We start from the raw sequence: 21,627 nt of genomic DNA on the forward strand, positions 1-21,627 counted from the left end.
AAATAGGGACTTCCCTCTCCTTGAAAGGAGAACGCCATCTCTGCCTAGCAGTCCTTCCTGGAATAGCATCCCATGGTTGAGGAAGCCAAAGCCCTGCTGGCAACACCATTTATACAACCAGGCATTCACCTCCAGGATGCACCTGTCTCTGTGTGGGCCCCTACCTGCACCATATAATAATATCACTTAGCTGTTCAGCTGGAGGTGTCAAAGCACTTACAAATGAAGATAAATGTAATTATCCGTATTTATAGCTGAGGAAGCTGAAGCCAGGGGAGCATTATCCAATGTTACACAGTAGGTCACCAATGGAGCAGAGCTGAGACCTCTGGTCTCCTTAGCCCTTGTTCCATACCTTGTCCATTGGACCACCCAGTCTCCCTTACCAGTTCCATGTCTCTTGGCCCATACTGAGCATGCCATTGATGCTAAGCGCAGAGCATGCCAGGAGGGTAGTTTTAAAAATGTTTACTCCCTTTGTTTGTAACAGTCTGTGGGGAGTTGGCTGGCTCTTGTGGACTGGGGAATTGGAAATGGAACCTTTCTCTTTCAGAGCCTTGGTGCCAATTCAGCCCCAGGTTGAGAGAAAATGCTGTTAAGACTTTGAAGGCTATTCATTGCATGAAACGAGTTGTTGGGGATTGGTCCCATTGCTAGTGAGACAAGTATCCCCACCCGCAAACCACTGTCACTATCGCAGTTTCTGCAAAGACAGAGTCGTGGCCCCTTGGCTTTTGTCTCACCCAAGAGGGTGAGTGGGTAAAGCGCAGTGGCAGAGTGGGGAATGTGTGAGGCAGCTTGCCCTGCTCTACTTGTACCTGTGCTGGGGATACAGATACCATCTGTCTCCACAGCTTGCACCTTTCACCAGCACTAAACTCACCTTCTCTCCTATGCTGTTTTGAGACCCAAGTCCCTGAACCTGGTGTAAGTGTCTTTTGCCCCCAGGATTGGGGGAAGAGGCACTTCTACGGTATCACAGGATTAAGCACCTCACAGTAACTCCCTGCTGCTGCTTTCCTGTGACCTATCTGTGTTTTCTCTCGACAGACTTGGAGGTGAAGGAGCTGCAAGGTGAGAACTTGGTGCTCAAGCCCTGGCCTAGCTTTTCAGCCCCCTGGGGTTATCATTTCCTTTTATGTCATGGGCTTGTAGTGAACATTCATTATTGTCCCTTTAACGCCCTAAACATGAGGAACTGTCAGCAGGTGTGCACACTCTTTCTGCCCTCACAGGGAGTCTCCAAACTATGCACCCTTTTGTAGATAAGAGGAACCAGTACCCAGTCAGCTCCCTGCCATGGGGCTGTTGGGGAGTCCCTACCCCCTGGCTGGGGTCCCCACGGCTTCTCCAATGTCCTTTGTACCCTTCCTGAATTCTCAGTTGCCCCACTGGGTACTTGGTGGGGCTTATTATAAAGGGGGTGGGTAAAATGATGTCAATAAGAAAATACCCATGCCCCAGGGGCTTTGGCACCTCTTGGGTGTAGGTATGCAGGGCTTCTTGCCCTGCCACCTTGGGGTTCAGTGCCTTGGGGTATCACCTTCCCATGAGAGTCCAGGTCGCTGCCTCCTCACTTTGCCCTCTCCTTGGGAGCCAGGAGACCCTGAGACCCCTTATCTGATCCAAGGACAGAGTTTGATTTAGTCTTTTCTTCTCCAGACTGTCCAAGTCCACGATGGTGTCATGCTATGTGCCTCAGTGATCCAGAAACAGCCATTCTCATTGGTGGAGAGGGAGCCAATCAACAGCCATGCAAGGATGCTCTCTGGAAGCTAGAGATTGGTGAGAATTTGGGGCTGGTCAGGGGAAGGCAGAGGTCCTGGTGGTTCAGAAGGCATCTCTGGTAAAGCAGGAGCTGAGTGGATTGGATCTGCTGTGAGTCAGGCAGACGAAGCTTATGGCCCATGCTAATACCATTCTCTGCTGAACTTTCTGTGAGGAAGGCTGTGTGGAAGCGACTGGCTGCTTCCGCTGTGACAAGAGTGTGAGAAGGTGCCCTTGTGGCACCTTAGCTCACCCATATTGGCTTCCTCCTTGTTTTGTTTTCTTCTTTTTACATGTTCTTTGTTGACTCTCATCCTCCCCAGTGCTTTCTGGTAGCTTTATTTCCCCCTCTTTGTCCCTGCACTTGGCAGAAGGCTGCGTGCTTCAAGGGCTGGGGGCCATGCACTGGTACCACCCCAGGGTGAGCTCAGTGTCATGGGCCTCAGTTTGAACAGCTGCTCCTGCTGTTGGCTGTTTAGGCGCATCAGTGGGGGACGGATGGCTGCCAAGGAGCAGAGGCTGTGGTGCACTTTGCAGTGTCTGAGGGATTTGAGGGGGGAATCAAGGGTCCTGCCACTTTCCACACGCACACTGATCTCCTCTCCTGCCTTGCTGTTTCCCGGCTGTATAGTGCCCCTGCAACCTACCTCCAAGCCCAGAAACGCTGGTGAAAGTCCTTACTTCTGGCACTGAGTCAAGAGTAGAGAGGAGTGAAGACAGAAGGCTCCTGACCAAAGATTGATATGGGATAGGGCATTGGAAGTGTGGGGAGACCAGGAGGTATCTCTATCCTCTCACTGTGTGGTGTGGTGTTATTCCAACAGACAATGATTTCTGGTCCCCCGTGGATCTGCCACCACCAGGTTCTCTGCCGCTCTGCCCATGTGGTCACACCGCTACCTATGACCAAGAGACCAAGCGCATCTATGTGTTTGGGGGCATGAAGGAGGGCAAGTGCTGCAGCACACTCTGCATTCTGGACACAGCCATCTGGAAATGGCTTCTTGTGACTGTGAGTGGCGAAGCTTCTGCAGGCAAGAGGCAAAGCACGGGGACGGCGGGAAGAAGTGTGTTCCTGTCAGGGACCAGCTATGTCCTTGCTCTTGTGTTCATTCTTTGGGCCTGGCTCAGTGTCAGGCACTGTGCGTCGGCTGCCGTTTCATGGGCAGGGGAAAGGATTGGTTGTGGTCATTGAGGAGAGCCCTCAGGAGAACAAAGGGGAAGTGGATTGTTTAGGGTTCCAGTGCCCCTCGCTTTGTCTCAAGCCTACTCAGACCCAGCCAGGACAACTAGGTCAAAAAGCTTGACGCTCAGTAGAAACCAGACAGTGCATCCAGTGTGAGTGAGGCTGGAGAAAAAATAGATTGATATTGGATGCTGTATCTCAGCTAAACTACATGCAAGAATAGCACACAAATTGCAGGGGAAGCGGTCCCCCATTTGTGAGGAGCTCATGAAAACCATAGCATGGGCACCAAGATGAGCTGGTTTTCTTGGTTCAGAGGGCCTCATTTTGTTCTCCCACCCCACCCGCGCTCTCTTTTTCCCAGACTGAGATTTTTCCCAGCTGGGGAGTGACCCCTGCACCTTCATTGCTCCCCTCTGTGGACAGCATTAATGTGCGAGGGAAGCCAAAGGGCTGCAAGAGAGTGGTATGGGTGGGAATAGCAGTGATGTGGTGGAAGCATTTCCAGAATGAACCCCACTTCCTGTTTGGTTTCAGAAGCAATTGGTATGGAGGAGTGATGCCCTGGTCAGGTCAGAGGAAGGTGGGACATAAGCTGAGCACCTACTGTCTGCCTGAATTTTAGAATTCTGGTCATGGCACAGGTAGAGTGGCAACAGGACTCCCTACACCCATGGCCAGCAGGGAGCTGACCCAAGCCAACCTGTGTGCTTCATTTTCACAAGTGAAACATGACTGGAAGCTTTCTTTCTCAGGCCAAGGGGAAGGTACCAACACTGGCCTACCACAGCGCCACCATCTACCACAAGGAGCTTTTCATCTTTGGAGGGAATTTGCCCAAGATGGCATCTCTGGAGTCCAGGGCCTGCAGCAACATGCTCTACGTCTTCAACCCGGAGTACGAGATTTGGTACCAGCCCATTGTGGAGGGCGAGAAGCCCTTACCTCGATTTGGGTGAGGCACCTTCATTTCAGCCCTTCAATATAGAGGGTGTTTATGGAAGGAAACACCAGCAGGTTCCACCTATTTAATCTTCACGCCTACAAGGCAGGACATGATTGGTCACCACAGTCACACCTCCAGGGCTGGTCCAGTCCTAGTTCTAAATGTCCCTAGTGAAGCAGTCCTCCAATCCTTCCCTTTGGGGGACTGTCCCCTGTTGACAGGTTATGCTTTGTATTGGGCATTCATGACTTAGGGGAACACAGAAGGAGGGGAATGACCATGTGGAAGCTCAAGATGCCCCATCCCCCAAGAGTGTAGCTGATTAATAGTGCTCCCAGAACTCTGCTTTTGTGAAAGGAGACTGAATTCTCAATTCCAAGAGGTTCCTGAGACAGCCTCACTCTCTCATCCCTGTTTCCTCAGCCATTCAGCCACTCTGCTGAGGAACAAGCTGGTCATCTTTGGGGGTCAGAGGACCTCTATGTACTTGAATGATGTGCACATCCTGGATCTTGGTGAGAGTGGCACAGCACCTTTCCTGTAAGGCTACACTGGGCAACTGGGGTGGGAATCCAATGGCTGCCTGCTTTAGGAAACATGATTGGGGACTGTGGGCGAATGCCCTTATACAATATGAGATGGGGACAGCATGGCTCTGAAGTGTCCAGACCACAGTAAAGGGAAATGGGAAGCTGGAGGTGCAGGAAAGGCCCTGATGGGGTGGGTAAGAGGTGGCCTGGGCCTAGGGAGGGGGTAAGAAATATCAGACATTGGTGACTGCAAGAGATTGGATTGCAGACTAAACTGTTTGCTGTTGTAATTTGATGCCTCAAAAACCCTACGTTCCCCTTGTTTAGCACAGAGGTATTTGTCTCGCAGTGGGGCTGCGTAGAGCTGCTAGTTTTGCCGTGCATTTGAAGTATCTCCTTCTTCTTGTGCATCAGGTTACATGGAGTATGTGCCAGTCCCACTGCTCTCAGGACGACCTTCTGCACGCTGGTAAGATCCTGCTGCAGAGCCTCTCCCTCTCCATCCCACATCTTGCTTCATGGCTGGAACTGTGCTTCCTGCCTTCTCGCAGAACTATCACTCAGCACAACTCACCCCCACTGGTGCCAGGGCAGCAGCAGAGCCAAATAAAGGGAGGAACTCCTATGTGGAGAATGCTGGGTTCCACAAGGGAAGTCCTTGGGTACTTGCAAACTTATAACCATCTGCCCTTCATTAGCACCTTCTGTCTGAGGTTCTGTGGTGCTTCTGAGGCACAGATTAAGCCTCTCAGCACCTCGAGAGATGAGTCAGGATCCAAGGCACAGAGAGGGAGCTAACTTGCCTAGGATGATGGGCAGACCTGGGACTAGAACTGACTTCTATCTGTGGTGTGAACCACTATCCCAGGCTTCCTATTTTAGGTAAGCAGGGACCCACCTCGCCCCTGGCTCCTGACAGCACCTGGTTGACCAGCATGTGGCCAGCCTGGGGCACTTGGAGCACTGGGGGCATAGGGAAGGTAGGTCCCCTGTAATGTTCCCACTAATCTTTCCAGGGGGAAGGTATAGCTCAGTGCTTAGAGCATTGGCTTTGTAAACCCAGGGTTGGAGTTCTATTGTTAAGGAGACCTTTTAGGGATCTTATGTAAATAAATTTTACAAAAAAAAAAAAAGGGTCAGGGATGGTGCTTGGCCCTGCCAAGCAGGCAGGGGACTGGACTCAATGACCTCCCAAGGTCCCTTCCAGTTCTATGAGATAGGTATATCTCCATATTTTTATCCATATGCGGAATACATTTTTCATTTGCACCAAGGCATGAGTGAATGTGCGCCACCAGCAGAGACAAAGACCCTAGCTGGAGGTGCTCTGCTAATCCGTTGGGTAGCATTTAAATTTCTCCTGAGTGGCCGCACAAGCCCACGCTTACTGGGAACCCTCCTGCGTCACACCTTCTCAGGTTATTGTTACGCTTTGTTCTAATTCTAGCTTCCATGCTGCTATGCCAGTGTCTGACCGGAAGGTCCTGATCAGCGGGGGTTGCAATGCCAAAGGAGCCCTGCAGGATGTATTCACCTTTCACTTGGGTGAGTAACTTTCCATTCCCTCCTCAGAGCTGCTGACTAACAAAGAATTGCTGAAGGTGGCTGTCCTGCTGCAGGGAGGGACAACGCACTTGGCCAGTATTTCTGGCGGATTTGTGACCAGCTATCTGTTTCAGCCCTGGCACAGAGGCTGGGTTTGTCAGCAGTGGTTGCTCCTATCTGTTGCAGACACCTTTACATGGAGCACAGTGACACATAGTCTCCTCTCCTCAGTGCCTCGGGCTGGCCACACGCTGCTTAACCTCACCTCTGCCCACCTGACAGACGTGGACAAGGAGAGCCAAGGCAAGCGCAACCTGTGCACTGTGCTAGTTTTTGGCGGCTCAGACTGTGTTGGGACGTTCTACAATATCACAAGTAAGATCCAGCTAGACTTAGAGGAGACCCCCACCCAGGACAGCAGGGGTTTGGTGTCTGAGTAAATAGAGACCATTGGATGGACAGCAGATGACAATAAATTAAAGCAAATCTCTGCATAGATGACATCTGTCCCACAACTGAAATGTTTCCCTGAAAGCTGTGGTGGCTTCTTGCCTATGTTGGGGGTCCATGGACATCCAGTCTTACCTTTGCTTGGCACCTGTGCTTTGACACCCAGTTACCCTGTGAAGCCTGAACTAAATCTGTGGTGTCCTTGTTAGAGGAACGTTTTCCAAGGCCTTGGGCAGAACTAGTCTCCTGCTTTCCTCTTCTGTCCTGTGTCACTTGAGCTTCTACTGGGCAGACAGCTGTTCGTATAGAAATGAAGGGGACCTGATATATTCACTTTTAGCTGGGTGAGAAGAGAGGGTTGCTGCCAGTGTTCTCTGTAAGCTGAATACTTGGGCGGCCACGTAGGAGAGATTCAGGTGCTGTCCAGCTGATTAGCAGAACACTCACTGTCACCCACAATGGGCAGCTTGTATTTCTATTGGTGGTGCACATCCACACATGCCTTGGTGCACATAACAAAATTTATTCTGCCCATGGATGGAAAAAAAATAGGGGGAACATGGGTTGCTGCAGGCTTGAAGAGAGAGCAGTAAGGTGGCGTTGTGAGTCACTCACCAAAGCTGGCTGGACATCAGTTGAAACTTGGCAGTTCCTCTCCGCTATCCAGGAATGGGGGTTCTTCTGGCTTGCAAGGGCTTTTGGGTGAATGAGAATTGGCCACCCCGAAGTCTCGCTCATGGAAGGAAGTATTGCTAGAAAGTGAGTGGCTGGCTTCCTACAGGTGGCTGAAAAGTGACTGAGGCTGTGTGATGCCTGCGTGTGCGTGGCATGCCATTGGGGGATGGGGAAGAGAACACTGCTGTATCTGGCTGATGAGGGACTCTGCTTCTCCCAGCTTGCTGCTGAGGGAAAGGAAGACACATAGATCACCCAGCAGCCAGAGACAACGCGTCTCCTTCACGCTGTCACTACTGGCATGGCATGCGTGGTGTAGCATTGCTGTTGGTGGTTCCCTACAAGAATAGAAAGACCCAATGTTAGGGGAAAGCTCTTAGGGAATTGCAGGAAGAGAGGATGGGCCTGATCTTCTTTGCTCTTACACCCATGTAAACTGGTATTTACTTCACTGAAGTCAATAGGTTAACTGTAATTGTGGTGGCGGTGCTATGACAATCAGGCCTAATGTGTTAATGGCCTAGTATTACTCTGCATTGAGTGTTTCTCTGATATTCTTCCATGGCTGGTGAATGTGAGGCAGCCTTGAGCTGGCTTTATTCCGTAGCTACAACTCAGTCTTGCTATGAACATTTCCTGTGAAAGGGTATTGTCCTCACCCTCCACAATAAAAGGGTTAAGATATCTTCAGGAAGCCCATTCCTGGGCCCAAGGCAACACCAAACAGAGGGCTCCAGATATCTGTTGCTGCTTCTCCTTTAATCTGCTGCATGATGAGATTGAAGGCAGTGAGACAAGGTCGGGGTAAGCTAATCTTTCCTTCCCATGATGAGCTTTGCAATTGGCCACCCACGTCGTCTTTGGAGTAAAGGGCAGGGGTGCTCGCTCTTTCTCCTTCATTCTGTGCAGCTGGCAAAGATGCATCAAGGCTAGGGCTACCTGCTGTGTGTTTGAATGTGGCTCTCCTTCTCTGGACAGGGTGTGATCCATTTCTCTGCTACCCCTGCCCTTATGCTTTAGAGAAGAACAGAGCCAGCTTGTTGGAAGGCCTTATGCTCGCAGCTCTGTGGGCGTATCGGGCTGCCGGCATGGGTGGCTAACTTGGAATGCCTCTAACTCCAGAAGGGCTTTATTGATTCTGGTTATTGTGGGGTATGGAGTCAGGTCCACTTTATATCTACAAAACCAAAAGAGATGCAATCAGATACGCTTGGCTAAACAGTTAGTCCAACAGCAAGGACCAGGCGGGAGTTATACAGAACCCCTGGTCCACAGACCTAAGGTAACATGATGAGCACAGCTCCAGTAAAGTCAAGCAGGGGAGAATCATATGGCAGATTGGAGCTTAGTCTGCACCTGGAAAAAGGTATGTGCTGACCATATGTTAGCTAAACTCTCTCCTAGGATTTACCTTGACCTGCCAATGTGTGAAAGCCACTTGGTCTTTGCTAGGATTTTATCTTGTGTGTATTATGCCCTGTTGATTAACAAGTGGCCAGAACATACTTTTTTTCCTGGAGTGGTGGATGATCCCAGTGGTCTTGCAGTCTCTCTCCTGCTCTTTTTTTTAAATGAGGTTGCCAGTCATGACATCGAAGCACCTTCTGTTCTCCTTTAGTGTGCAATATTGCAGTGCTGGCTGCAGGAGGCTTGTTCAGTATCCTTTGAGGCCTCACAAAAGTGAGGAACTGGGATTTCTTCCCCAAGCCTAGACCAAAACTGGCAGTTCCCCCCACCTGAGCTGAGACAGGCCAGATTCTGTGTCTCCACCTATGCAGAACACGTGGGGAACACAGCCTCTTATGGTTAGTGGAAGCCTTACTGAACAAGCCTCCTGCAGCCAGCACTGCAATATTGCACACTAAAGGAGAACAGAAAGTCATGGTGAGAAGGGTGCCCCGACAGATGGAAGCTGCAGGGTGGGGAGTGCTATCCCAACTGGCCTGCGTATCAGTAGGAGAGAGGCCAGGGCCAGCCCTTGATCAGGCCTCTGATGCAAAAAGTGGGGTCAAATGGAACTGACTAGTTCTCACTTACCTCTCAGCATTGTAAACCTGAGGGACCAAACACAAATCAGCCATGGAAACCTGCAGTGGAGGCAAGAAAACTGGTTAAACCAAACCCTATCCTAAAGACCTTCAATGCACTGGCTGGAACTACAGTTTGCAGACCTTTTTTCTTTTCCCCCAAAAAACCCCTCTCTGCATTTGCCCTGTTTGTTACAGCTGTGATGCTATAGTGGGCTCTGTGAAGAGCAGTGGGCAGTCTCCCAGCCCAGCTCCTTACAGGACCTGGAACTGCAGTGGGGGCTGTTTCAGGTACAGACTACATCTACACCCAGCCCACTCCATGCCAGTGCAGGAGAGATGAACTGACATAAAAATGGCTGCACAGTCAGTGTTTACTTTCCCCTGGCACCCAATGTTATACAAAATGAAAAGGAGGGGCCTCACTGGCTCAGGGGAATGGAATACGAAAGCTTTTCAGCTCTAGAACAACTACCCTGGTGGTTCCTGGAACAGCAGTGACTATAAACTGATTCTCTCTTTGGGGCTTGTTAGGTTCTCAATCCAGTTTCTAGTGGGCTCCCGTGTTGCCAGGTTGAAACTAAGTTTTTTTTCTTTGTTTCTGCTCTTTTACTAGCTTCCACCCTGCATGAAAGGATTGCATGGGGAGTTCTCGGTCTGCCCTGGTCTCCCTTTCTGCAAGCTGGCTCAGTTTTGGGGCATGGGGGACAATGCCAAATGTAACTCATACGAGTCACTTGCACTTGCTTACCAGTGGTCCCAGGGGAGCTGCATGGTCACACTCCATAGGGACCAATTCATTCAGACAGCCTGCATGCTTGAGGGCTTCTGCCACAGAGAAGACAAATCTAGGTGTTCCTCCAAAGGAGGAAGAGACAACCAGTTGGGGATGGAGAGTTGGATGTGTGATAAGTGAACCTCACTTTTCATTTGCATTGCAGTAGCTCCAAGAGGACCCGATCAAGATGAAGGTCCCATTGTGCTTGGCTGTATGTGTACACACAGAGACAGTCTTGTACCACAGAGCTAACAACATAATTAGGATGGACAGAAGGTGGGGGGAAAAGTACTGTTATCTCTACTTTAGAGATGGAGAACAGCAATTTGCCCAGAGTCATTTAATGACATTGCAGCAGAACAAGGTATTCATCCCGATTTCTTCATAGAAATATTGGGGTAGGAGGGAGTTGAGGGGTATCAGGTCCAGCCCCCTGTACTGAATCAGGGCCAAGTAAACCTAGCTCAGCCCAACCCGGACAGGTGTTTGCCTAGCCTGTTCTTAAAAACCTCCAAGGACGGGGATTCCACAGCTTCCCTTTGAAGCCTGCCCCAGAGTGTTAACTACCCTTATATTAGAATGTTTTCCCATTTATCTAAACCTCCGTGCTGCAATTTAAGACCATTATGTCTTGTCCTACCTTCAGTGGACATTTAAAAACAGTCTTCTTATTACAGCCTTTAATGGATCTGCAGACTATCAGGTCCCTGTCCAGTATCTTAGCTATCAGACCAATCTTCTTCCCATCTGTTTGGGCTGAGCAGCTGCACCACTAGGACATTAAGATCAGGGATTGGGCAGCCTCCTGAAGTCTCGGGTACTTTCTGCTCTGTCAGGAAATGGGAGCAAAATGAACTGTACTAGTTGGGCTGTTCTGTTTTCTTCAGAATATTAGTGATAACATCTTGCTCGCTTGGCAGGGCTGGAGATGGAGGCCTATATCAATTGGCATTACCATAGCCCCGGTGCCTGCTTCAGCTAGTAATGGCCACTTCAAAGGGGTCTAGTCCTTAAAGATGGCCACCAAGAGGGAGGTTTGTGCTGCAGATGCCTGCCTACCAGGAACAGGACTGAGGTCTGACCGAGCCCTTCCACAGAGAGCCATTACCCTGCTGGTAAATGAAAACAGCTGTGTTTCTATTGAGCAGCTATTTTGGACATGCAGCCAGGAGATGAAAGGCTTTCTATCCTATTCTCCAGTCTCCTGCCAATTCCCATTATCTTGTCTAATTAGAGAGGTCTCCTCTAGTGTCTGGACCCCAGTAGCATATAGACCGGGACAAACAATGTCTCTTCTAGCTCATGGGTTTTTACTATCCCCCAGGAACTGAGAAATGGACAGCTCTGAAATGAAATGTCTGTTTCCTTAAGGAGGAGGAGCTTGGGCCAGAGAGCAGGTCACGCATGCAGCCTGGCTTTCTGTGATGAGGCTCAGGATGTGCTCTGTTTGCATATACCTTGAGCATAGTGGGTATTTGTGCTGGGATTCTCCCCCCACTATTCCCAAAGCCTTTAATCTCCACCACCACATGGGAGATGTTTTCACCTCAGTTAAAGATGAATACCAGACTTCTGCAAGCTGTGCTCTGTCTGATTCCCTTACCTCATCCCCGATGCAGTAACGCCCAGCTGTGAGCTGTAGGATCTGCTCCAGAGCTACAGAAAAAGACAGTGTGTTGGGTCAGACATCGGCAATTCCCACTTTCTGGGGTTAAAGATGGGTGGTGAAAAGCAAAATGGGCAGCAGCCTTTTGGATTGAGTGTTGTGAACCAAGGTACACTGAGCTGGGCTGGCAGGGAAATACTTAATCTCATTGGGGTTGAGGAGGGAGGATGCATTTGGATTCACCAGCCATTTTGGACTCAAGGTGGTTTCAAAAGTTCCTGGTTTCCTATTCTCCTCCATTGGCCCTCTATTCTGCTGCTAGTGGCAAGGAGAGGGGCTTCCTTATTAGAAGAGACTAACAAGCAAACTGGAAAGAATAAGGGGAAAGTTCCAAATACAGGGACATAAACTGAGTGAAGCTGGGAAGGCCAGTCAGACTCCCGTAGCCCTATGGCAGGGCACAGGAACAAGGAGACCCACAGTGAAAATAAAGGCAACCTACTGAAGAGGAAATGTAAACTGTGTTTTATGTCTACCAGAATTAACCTGTGCTCTGGGACGCTCTCCCATGGATTTTGAGGCAAGACGCTTAGAATCATTTAAAATAAAGGTGTTGTATATGAATGTGGAAGGCAACTGCTAGGATAAAATGTTGTGTTGTCAGTCCTTATGTGTCAGAGTGTGAGCTGACTGCTACAGGGGTTAAGAAGGAATCCTCTCTTCCTGATGCTGCATTGAGATTCCTCTGCTGCATCAGATATTTAATGTTGGATGAGAGATTCTGGGTCAGATGGGCCATTGGTCTGCTCCAGCATGGCAGCAGATGATACCAGACTGGATGGCTTACGGCTGTGTATGTTCATGTGCAATAGAAAGCAGGACATTGGACCTGGTCACCCACTGGACTGCTCCTTCAGTGCTTTGTGCTATTAGTAGGTGTGCTGATTAATTCAGAGCAGCCATACCTTGAAAACCTCGTGTGATATGCTGTTGGGCCCATTCCAGCTTCTTCTCCCCCAGTGGTTTCAGGATAGTCAGGTTCTGAAGAACCAGAGTCCCCAAATTAGATTAATCTAGCAGACTGTAATTTCCCACAGGCCATACATACAATAGGGACTAAAGCTGGAACTAAATAGTGTCAGTCCCTAATCCCCAGACCCAAACTCAGCCCCTTAAGTCATTACAGTCATCAATCTCTAAGGTTATGTCTAAATTGCAGGCTTCTTACTGGGAGACCATGAGGAAGAAGGGACGTCTTGACAGAGGGAGTTTTCCTGATATTTGGCTCCGTGTGGATGGGTCAAATGTCATGAAAGCCTCTCCCAACAGAACTGTCGACGGGAGATACACAAATGCATTGCTTAATTTGCAAAGCTTTGGCTGACTATTCTTGACAATCTAGACATAGTCTCAATGACAATCTGTACATCCCAGTTCTTTCTCAGAGCTGCCCTTCCTACAAAACATCACACTCCGTTGCTTTGAGTTCTCTCAGCCGCTTGCCAAGAGGTGCTAACCCCAGCAATTGGTACCTGCAACCCTTGTAAATACAGCTCTTCTTAAATAGAAGCTCTGGGGTCAGAGCCTGTGGTCTTTGCAGAAACCCCTTGCTGTTTTCATTGTCAAAACATATATGCTGGATTCCATCCTGTGTCACTGTCTTTGTGAGGTGTCACCCTATTGCTCATCAGCAGTTTCAGCAGAATACCACCATACTTTGAGAGCCACACACAGTTGCAAACCCAATCTGGAAGGCCCATGTGTCTGTTTATGACAGCACCGTACCTGCAAGGGCTGAACGCCAGAAACAATGAGATCTGAAATCATCCGGGCTTGGGCTCTCTTCTTCAGATCTTGAGGCAGCAAGCTGGGGTTGGGCTGGGTCTCTTCCAGGTAGTGAATTATGGCCAGCTGCAACAAGCAAGGAGAGATGGGTTGGGCACTGGAAGGCTGGGGAGGAGAGGCCAGCCCCATTGCATGGCAAAGGAGCAGGGGTCAAAGACAAAGATTTCCTGTCTGAGGTCTGGTCTCTTCAGGGCAGAGGTTACTATTGTGCCAAATAGGGTGGTGCTTTTGTGAGGTGGAAAAACTTCCCGAGGAAACTAGTATTTCACTGGAAACTGTGGAGTTCTCCTGGCTTATCTGGCAAGTGATCACTCTCACTGGCAGAAGCTACCAAAAACCAAATTACTCAGTAAAAGATGGATTTAGAGACAGCAGCTGAGCTGTGACCACTTAATTTCTGGTGCCTTTGTGTGGATACAGAATAATCACTCAACTGAAGAAGGAGACAACTTCCGCCGGCAGGCAGTCTCTCTGCAGGGACTGCTTGCTGTTCACTTCCCAGGATAATTTTCCACAGTATGAATACTCTGTGCTTTCTGACCCAAAGACCAGGGACTTGGTGAGGGCAAAGTTCTCCCTCTGGACAGGAGGACAGAGTGAATGATTAATAAGCAGAGCTGGCTGGGCTACGCACCGACTGAGATAGGATGATGCCATCAATTTTCAGGGCTGGGACCTGCTGCATTGGATTCACTGCCTGGAATTCTGTAGAAAACTGGAACGAAGATGCCAGTATTACTATACTGTAGCCAAGGAGAGTCAAGTATTCTTCTCTGAAAGAGAGAGCCTCAAGGGCCCCGTAGCTCTTTATATGATCTCTTCATGTGGGAGCATGGGCCAGCACTACCCTGTCTCCCAGTTCCCTGGATATACAGTGTTGCTCTCTCTGATACTGCTAAAACCCTGAAGTTTTTCCACTGTGTTTTTCTCATTGGCTCCTTCCTTTGCTTCAGTCCTAATTGTCCTGGTACATTATGACCCTCCTTTGGACATCAGGAGGCACTCTTGTTGAGGCTTAGGGGTCACTCCTGGTGCATGATCCCCACATTATCTGTTGACCAGGTAACAAGGCAAGATCCATCCCTGATCCCCTCCCAGCACTGCATCTATCCTCACTATTCTCATTCTTAGCCTCCATGTTGTCATATGCAGATTCCTGCTCAGTGCCTCTATGGGGTTATATGTACTTCAGGCAGTCACTGTCTGCACTGTGATTCAGGCATCTCTATGTTAAATGCCTCCATTTGCTGGTGCCACCCATCCACAGCCCAGAATTGCACTTGGAAGTCACAGTGCCTGCATTTATTGCCACTGCTTGCTCAGTTTGGTTCCCCCATTCCAGCTGAAATCAGGGGGCACACCTACAGCCTCCTGGATAAATGTCAGTCACAGACTGAGAGGGAACGAGACTGTTAGGTCGCATACAGTCTGTCTGTCTCTCCTTCCTTCCTGGAGGGCAGGCTGCATGGTGTGCTTCCCTAGTATGCTGTCCAGTTCTAATTTTGAATCCCCTAAGCAGTGGTGCTAAGGCCTCTGCCCATGGAGAGGGAACTCTGTGGCCTGATACACGTGAGCTTCAGGACATTTTCTTGATTTCAGCTTGTGTTTCAGCCTACGCGTTGGGGAGGGATGGTGTGATGCTGAAGAGGTCAGAGGTAACAACTATAGAAAAGAAGTCTGGCATGAGTTGTTGGATAGCTGTTTGCCCTTCGGGTGCCATGAAGCCCATTTCTTTTGAGTGCTGATGATGCTGGGTGGCCAGATTGCTAACGAAGCCTAGGCTTAACCTGTGCCAGATTAGGGAGAAATTGACTGTAGCCACCCTCTTACCTGCTGCCCCCCATCCTTCAGGAGGTTCACGGGTTCCTGATCATAGGCAATTCCCTTCAGAGATAGTGCTAGAGGGTGCACAACAGAGAGATTCAGAGAGAGAGAGTGAGCGAGCCAGAAAACTAGGTTCCAAGGCAAATAAGCTCATGGATGTTCGAAAACATCTATTGAAACCATGGTTTAAAAAAACAAAACAAGTAACCTCTTTCCCTTCAGAGTGGTTATTTTAGGTCTCTTATGATGGTGCCTCATCGGCCGTGCCCCCTACGACTTCGCTGGAGCCACTGTGATCATCACTGTATTGAATAACCCTCATTGTACTTTTTCATTACACCCTCTTGGGGCATAGAGTCAGTGGTAGCTCACAAGGGAGATGGCCCTCTGTCACCATGTCACTTCTGGAAAAGCCTTGTTTTAACTTCTTTCTACTCAAGTACTGAGGTGCCTCAGTTTAACTTGCAGGATCAGGTGAGAACAGAGGCTTTGAGGTGGTATCACTGCAGGCACAGAACACAGGGCCTATTTAAAGAATGTGGGCGATATGAACAACTAGATTACATTAGCTTTATGGAGGAAATGTATCCCTCTAACTAGTTCTGGAGAGAGGAGGGTGGGGGGAAAAAAGGAACTATACCTATCTTATAGAGCTAGAAAGATTCATGGAGTCCTGTCCCCTGCACTCACAGCAGGACCTCTCACCATTCCTGGCAGGTTTTTTTTTTTTTTTTTAAATCTATTTGCCTCAGCTGGCCTCTCAAGGATTGAGCTCAAAAGGCTGGGTTTAGCAGGCCAATACTCAAATCACTGACCTATCCCTCCCCTCACAGACATGGAGGGCAGAGGAGGGTAGCCTCTAGAACCCAGTACTGCTAAGAAGAAAAAAAGAACAGAGAGACCCCTTGTAGTAGATAGTTAAAAGTTTTAAGAAACAAATATTCCTTCAGCCACCGTAAGTATATTCTATGTACCTAACAATGGGCGTTTCAACTGGGTACATGAAAGGGTTATTCTGTTGATCCCCTACTAGCTTCCCCCTCTGCCAAATGCAAATTGATTCTGGTGTTTGCTTTGCTCCTTCTCCCCAAGTGGAAGAAACCAAAGTCACTGTTGCATGTTTGCTGATCTCTCTCTCACTCGGTCCATAAATGATTAGCCTGCTTCAATGAAGGGAATTAGTTGTCAAGGAAGGTGGTAGGGTGACAGGGCCAGAGGAATGAAGAATTAAATACCAAATCTTACCAATTCTCACTCTCCAGGAGCAGGAGCTTCGGAAATAACTATAAAGAACTGGCTGAAGAGAGAGAGAAAAAGGAAAGTGGATTACACAGTGGTAATGTTAGCAATTTTCTCAATTAGAGGGAGGCATTTTTCACTTTGCCCCTTTGAAAATTTGATCAACTTTGATACATTTCAGCAAAGAGACAGTTCTGGTGAGACTGAGCCCTTCAAAATGTCTGTATCACTTTTCAGATGGTGGGCTCTTTATCATGCCATTGATTTTCTTAAAGTAAAATTCTCCAGTGTGTACAATGAAGGGCTCCATTTGAAACCTGAATGACACGAGCACACAATTCAACCATTCACAGACATGCATATTCCCCATGTGGAACAGCAGCTACTGAGCCAAGCAAGTACTGAGAGTACAGGGAAACAGATCTCCTGTTTAACTATGGAAAAAAGGAAGCTCCCAAAGCTGATTTAAACCCTTTGGATCTTACCTTTCCAGAGGAATCCATGGTCTGTGTGTGCAGGTCACTCCACAGAGTGAAGTCACATGAGCCTGCCTTTTCTTTTCGGCTGGGGTGGGGGTAGGCTCGGTCACTACAGCCAATGAGAAAAGTGCCAGAATCCCAAGTTCTTAGCTTCCCGTATTTGGAAGATTCAGCAACAGGTGTTGGCACAACTGCAGTTCTGATCTGAATGAATATCTTGTACCAGCCAGGTTTTTAAGTCTCTTCAGGTTGACATATTGAGCCTGTCAGTCTGTTATCTGGCTCTTGTCACAATGGATAACATATTTATAGAGACTTTCAGGTTGTTGGAAGCTGCTAGTACAGAATACAATTCTGTGGGATAATAAAAAGAGAGCAGATTCCAAAAACAGAGTTTCTGTTATCACTACACAAAGATGCCAGCTCCTCTGAGCAGGAACTGTGTCTTTGTGTAAAAACTGGGAATATACTGGGTAATGAGTAACAAAGGTGCCTCTTCAGTACACAAGGTTTGTGTTTCTTATTAATGAATAGGAAACCTCTACCTCTTTCCTCTACTATTCCAAGGCACTTGCGCTAACCCAAGGAACGTTAATAAATTAATCCTCACATGCCACCTCTTTTCCCCTTCCCAAAATGCCGTGTCCTTATTTTACACAGGGGAACACTATATCAGAGAGATGAAGTGATTTGTCCACTGACTTAGGTGACGATGACAGAACCAGAACTAAAACCCAATGAATCAAAAAACCAGAAGGCACAGAAAATGATCAATAATGTATTAACTTTGTTCATCTTTCTTTGAGACCTTGCTCACAATTTTTGAACACTTGGAATTGGCAGTATCTTCTCTTTAGCCCTCTGTTGCTTGCTTCTGACATCTCAGTCAAGGAAGACATTTTCCCACTTGGGCTAGTCTCTCTGTGTGTTTCTGCAGCCTGCCTGATCACTTGCTAACTAGCATTGTCATGCATGACAAGTGTGTCATGCTCATGACCATGTTCTGTAGTTTCAAGGTCCCTGGGGATGAGGGGATAGCATTGCATTTACTTTACAACTTGGGACGCTTGGTGTTTGAGCCAGTGCCAGCTCAAGTTAACATTCCTTTCCAGAAATGGAAAAAGGCCAAGAAAGTGAAGAATTAATCTGGGGCAATTAGTCTTCCCAGTCACATTCAGGGTGTGCAGAAGTGTGATCAGATGCTGAAGAAGATTTATGAACACAAGAGCTGCCACAGTGGGTCAGACCAAAGGTCCATCAAGCCCCATATCCTGTCTTCTGACAGTGGCCAGGGCTGAGTGCCCAGAGGGGACAAAAAGGACATGTAATCATCAAGCAATCCATTCCCTGTTGCCTATTCCCAGCTTCTGGCAAACTGAGGCTGGGGACACCATCTCCATCCATCCTGGCTCATAGCCATTGATGAACCTATCCTCCATGAATTTATCTAGTTTTTTAAAAATCCTGTTATAGTTTTGGCCTTCACAATGTCCTCAGGCAAGGAGTTCCACAGGCTGACTGCATTGTGTGAAGAAATGCTTTCTCTTGTTTTAAACCTGGTGCTTATTAATTGCATTTGATGATCCCTAGGTACTGTGTGATGAGGGGTAACTAACTGTATTTACTTTCTCCACACTGATCATGATTTTCCAGAGCAGTATGATGCCCCTTCATAGATGTTACTTTTCCAAACCAATATGTCCCAGTCTTATTAATCTCTCCTCCTGAAGAAGCCTGAATTGCTTCGGCGGTAAGAAGAATTGACTTGTTTCTGTTTATATCACATTCTTTAGAGAGGCGTATCTGTGTTGCTGAGGGGAGAGGGTTGCGGGAGGCAGGGCTTTTTTTCTACCAGAACACCACAGAGCAGCGTTCTCGCACCTACTTTCCTGGTGCTGCCATTTTGGAAGGTGGCTGGGTGGCCACGTTGTCCAACATGCTCCCTTTGTTGCCACAGGTGAACGGGCAGCAAGGTGTGGTGAATGCAGCTCAGAAGAGCCAGACCCCCTCCCGCCGCTCCAAGAACACGCCTCACCGCTGTCCCCATTTCCCTGGCGCAGCTCCTGCAGCTCTAGGCAGGAGCTGCATGACATCTTCGGTCCTGGCACAGCACCTGTGGCTCTATCTAGGAGCCACACAATTCCTGCCACCTGACCTGGGGGCCTGGTGTGGCACCTGCGGCTGGGCCCTGCTCGGGAGGCCTGGCTCAGCCCAGGAGGCCCAGTGCGATGCCTTCATCCCTGGGTCCATCAGCAGTTTGGGTGAGTTGGGTTGAATTACGGGGGTGGGGTTGCCTGGTTCTGGGTGCAGGCATTGATTTAGAGCTGGGAGGGGGCTGGGATGCCTCGTTCTGGGGGTCCTGGATCTGTGGGAGGGGGAGGGTATTCATTTAGAGCAGGGAGAGGGGTCTGGGGATGCCTGGTTCTGGGGGAGGGGGAGGGGTGGGGCTGCAGGGGAGGGTTAAGCCTGGGTGCAGTTTGGGGCTTGAGTTCTGGAACCTTTTTTTGCTAGAAAAAACACTGGAGGGGGAGGGATGGAACCACCAACTACACTCATCTGGGAGCAGGAAATGGAGCCGGGCACCTGGGAGCAGACTGTTGGGTGAGTTGCTCAGCTTCCTGCTCCCACTAGTGAGTGTGGGGGTGGGCCCGACCTGCTAGTCTCCTGGGGCTGTATTGCTTAGGGGTGTGGGTTTGGAGGCAGGGATGGAGTGAAGCAAGGGCAGGAGGAGCTGTGGTAAGCAAGGGCCTCAGGGAAAGGGTGGCATGTGTGTGTGGCAGAGGGACAGAGCAGAATGGGGAGGTTGTCTGAGGTCCTGAACTCCTACTGCCTCCCCCCAAGGATGGCCTTGCTGCTGAAGCCTGCAGAGGTGGAGGGGGCTGTCCAATGGATGGGTCTGGCTACTGGTGCCCATACTACTGCATACCACAGCACACAGCTGCATAGGGCACCAGGAAATTTGTGAGAATTTGGTGTCTCAAATTTCATGGTACCTGTGCAGCTGTGCATTTTGCATATTGATAGGCATAGCCTTGAATTTAGATCGCAATCCTAAAAGTTGTTCTACCTGGGCAAAGCCTGAGTCAATTAAATGAGGCTCTGTGTAGGGATCAGGGTTTGCCTGTGAGGCATATGGCTAGGGTCACCATCCATCCCACACTGGCATCCCAACTTATTTTTTAAAAGGGGCTAATTGTCCCATATTTGGGCTGTCCCCTTCCCACACTTCCCTGAACCTCAGGGAAGCAGGGGGAGTGTGGGCAGCTACTGCTTCCCCAGGGATCGGGGAGCGCTGGGGCGGCTGCTTCCTTGGGGTTCCCGGGGAACTCTGGGGGCTGCTGCTTCCCCAGGGCTCCTGGGGAGGGCCAGCAGCTGCCACCTCCTTCACGGCTCCCCGGGGCTTGGAGGAGCCACCCCTCATCCCCAATATTTCCCTGTCCCATGTTTGGGACAGGGAGATACAGTCACCCTAAATATGGCAGGACTCTGGGTTTAAACAGAATCCAGGGATTACTTACATCAAGAGGCCACAATTTCAGTTTAGCTCCTATAAAATATGTGGGGGTGAGTGTTGCGACATTCTTATTTGAAAGTGCAGCCGGCATTTTAGATGCATCTGAATTAACCTGAAGACCCTCCAGCTGAAGCTGCATTATCGACAGGAGAATGAAGAGTTTTTCTTTGTGCAGCCAGAACCAAAGAAAAAGCCCCAGTTATGTTCTGTCTGGGCCCGTGTCGCAAGAAAATACCTTCACTAAGGCAGCACTCATCTTGCACGTTCAGCACCGTTCAGTTGTCTCTCGGCAGCTTCTGAATTAACAAGTCATGCAGATGCTAACATTGCCTTGCTTGACAAATCCTCCTTCACTTCCTCTCTACAGGTCTGTTAACGCTGTCAGTCTCGTTCAGATAAGGTCCCAGCCTGGCTGGGATTCTGGGAATAGTAGTTCTAGCTGCTTTTTCAGGTCTTACGCATCTTGATTGGATAGTTTATGCCGAAACTATATTTTTATAAGGAGGAAAAGATTTTTTTAAATTCTTGTGTTAACCAGAGGTGAAAGTAAGCAGGTGTGCTCTGACACAGCTCTGGCAAAAGCCAGCAGGGAGCTATTTAAATAGCTGGCAAAGACTTGGGTCAGCATAGGACAGCCCCTGTATGAGATTTTAAGTTATTTTCACCCCTAAAACTAGCTGATATATTTTAATATAACTTACTTAAAATTTCAATGAAGAATTTGAATTTAAACATTCTTCTCCAAAGTAGGTGCAGCACAGAGAGTGCAGTATACAGGTCAAGAAAGTGAACCTGACCAGCAATGAAGTGAATCTGATCAATAAGCACTATTTTATTGGCATCGCAAACATTGCAAGTATTCAAGTATCGGAGGGGTAGCTGTGTTAGTCTGGATCTGTAGCAGCAACGAAGGGTCCTGTGGCACCTTATAGACTAACAGAAAAGTTTAGAGCATGAGCTTTCGTGAGTTAACTCATCTGAAGAAGTGAGTTAACTCACGAAAGCTCATGCTCTAAACTTTTCTGTTAGTCTATAAGGTGCCACAGGACCCTTCGTTGCTATTGCAAGTATTGTGTACGTTCAGCTGGTGTATATATGAGAAGTGGGTGGACGTGTGTCTGTTAGTGAATGGAGATGGGCAATGGATAGGTGTATAATGTGTAGACATACGAGAAGTGTGTGTGAAGGGTAAGTGAGGGTGTATGAGTGTGAGGCC

At 48.8% G+C, this 21,627-nt stretch overlaps 2 protein-coding genes across 5 annotated transcripts; one reads left to right on the plus strand and one right to left on the minus strand.

Annotated features, from left to right (window-relative positions):
* Positions 1-1,539: 1,539 nt before the first annotated feature.
* LOC142014631 (rho GTPase-activating protein gacHH-like) lies at positions 1,540-4,551 on the plus strand. The gene is made up of 5 exons (XM_074997510.1): positions 1,540-1,802; positions 2,139-2,175; positions 2,592-2,779; positions 3,709-3,908; positions 4,323-4,551. The coding sequence occupies exons 1-5, from the start codon at positions 1,692-1,694 to the stop codon at positions 4,441-4,443; spliced, it is 657 nt and encodes a 218-aa protein (XP_074853611.1). The 5' UTR covers positions 1,540-1,691; the 3' UTR covers positions 4,444-4,551.
* Positions 4,552-7,839: 3,288 nt separating this feature from the next.
* On the minus strand, positions 7,840-20,788 carry GSTZ1 (glutathione S-transferase zeta 1). 4 transcript variants are annotated; one of them, XR_012645917.1, is made up of 10 exons: positions 20,647-20,788; positions 16,425-16,476; positions 15,186-15,253; positions 13,990-14,070; positions 13,296-13,421; positions 12,476-12,551; positions 11,508-11,560; positions 9,878-9,984; positions 9,137-9,186; positions 8,188-8,276 (listed from the first exon to the last, which is right to left on the minus strand). XR_012645917.1 is itself a non-coding variant. In XM_074996718.1 (9 exons), exons 1-9 carry the CDS (start codon positions 20,665-20,667, stop codon positions 8,150-8,152), a joined length of 654 nt encoding a protein of 217 aa, XP_074852819.1. In that variant the 5' UTR covers positions 20,668-20,786; the 3' UTR covers positions 7,840-8,149. The 4 variants fall into 4 exon arrangements, 3 of the variants coding, with proteins under 3 accessions (XP_074852819.1, XP_074852820.1, XP_074852821.1); XM_074996718.1 differs by lacking the exon at positions 9,878-9,984 and having other exon boundaries at positions 7,840-8,276; positions 20,647-20,786; XM_074996719.1 differs by lacking the exons at positions 9,878-9,984; positions 20,647-20,788 and adding an exon at positions 16,904-17,251 and having other exon boundaries at positions 7,840-8,276.
* Between the last annotated feature and the right edge of the window lie 839 nt (positions 20,789-21,627).

This window comes from Carettochelys insculpta, chromosome 6 (assembly GCF_033958435.1).
Source record: "Carettochelys insculpta isolate YL-2023 chromosome 6, ASM3395843v1, whole genome shotgun sequence".
Classification (NCBI taxonomy): Eukaryota; Metazoa; Chordata; order Testudines; family Carettochelyidae; genus Carettochelys; species Carettochelys insculpta.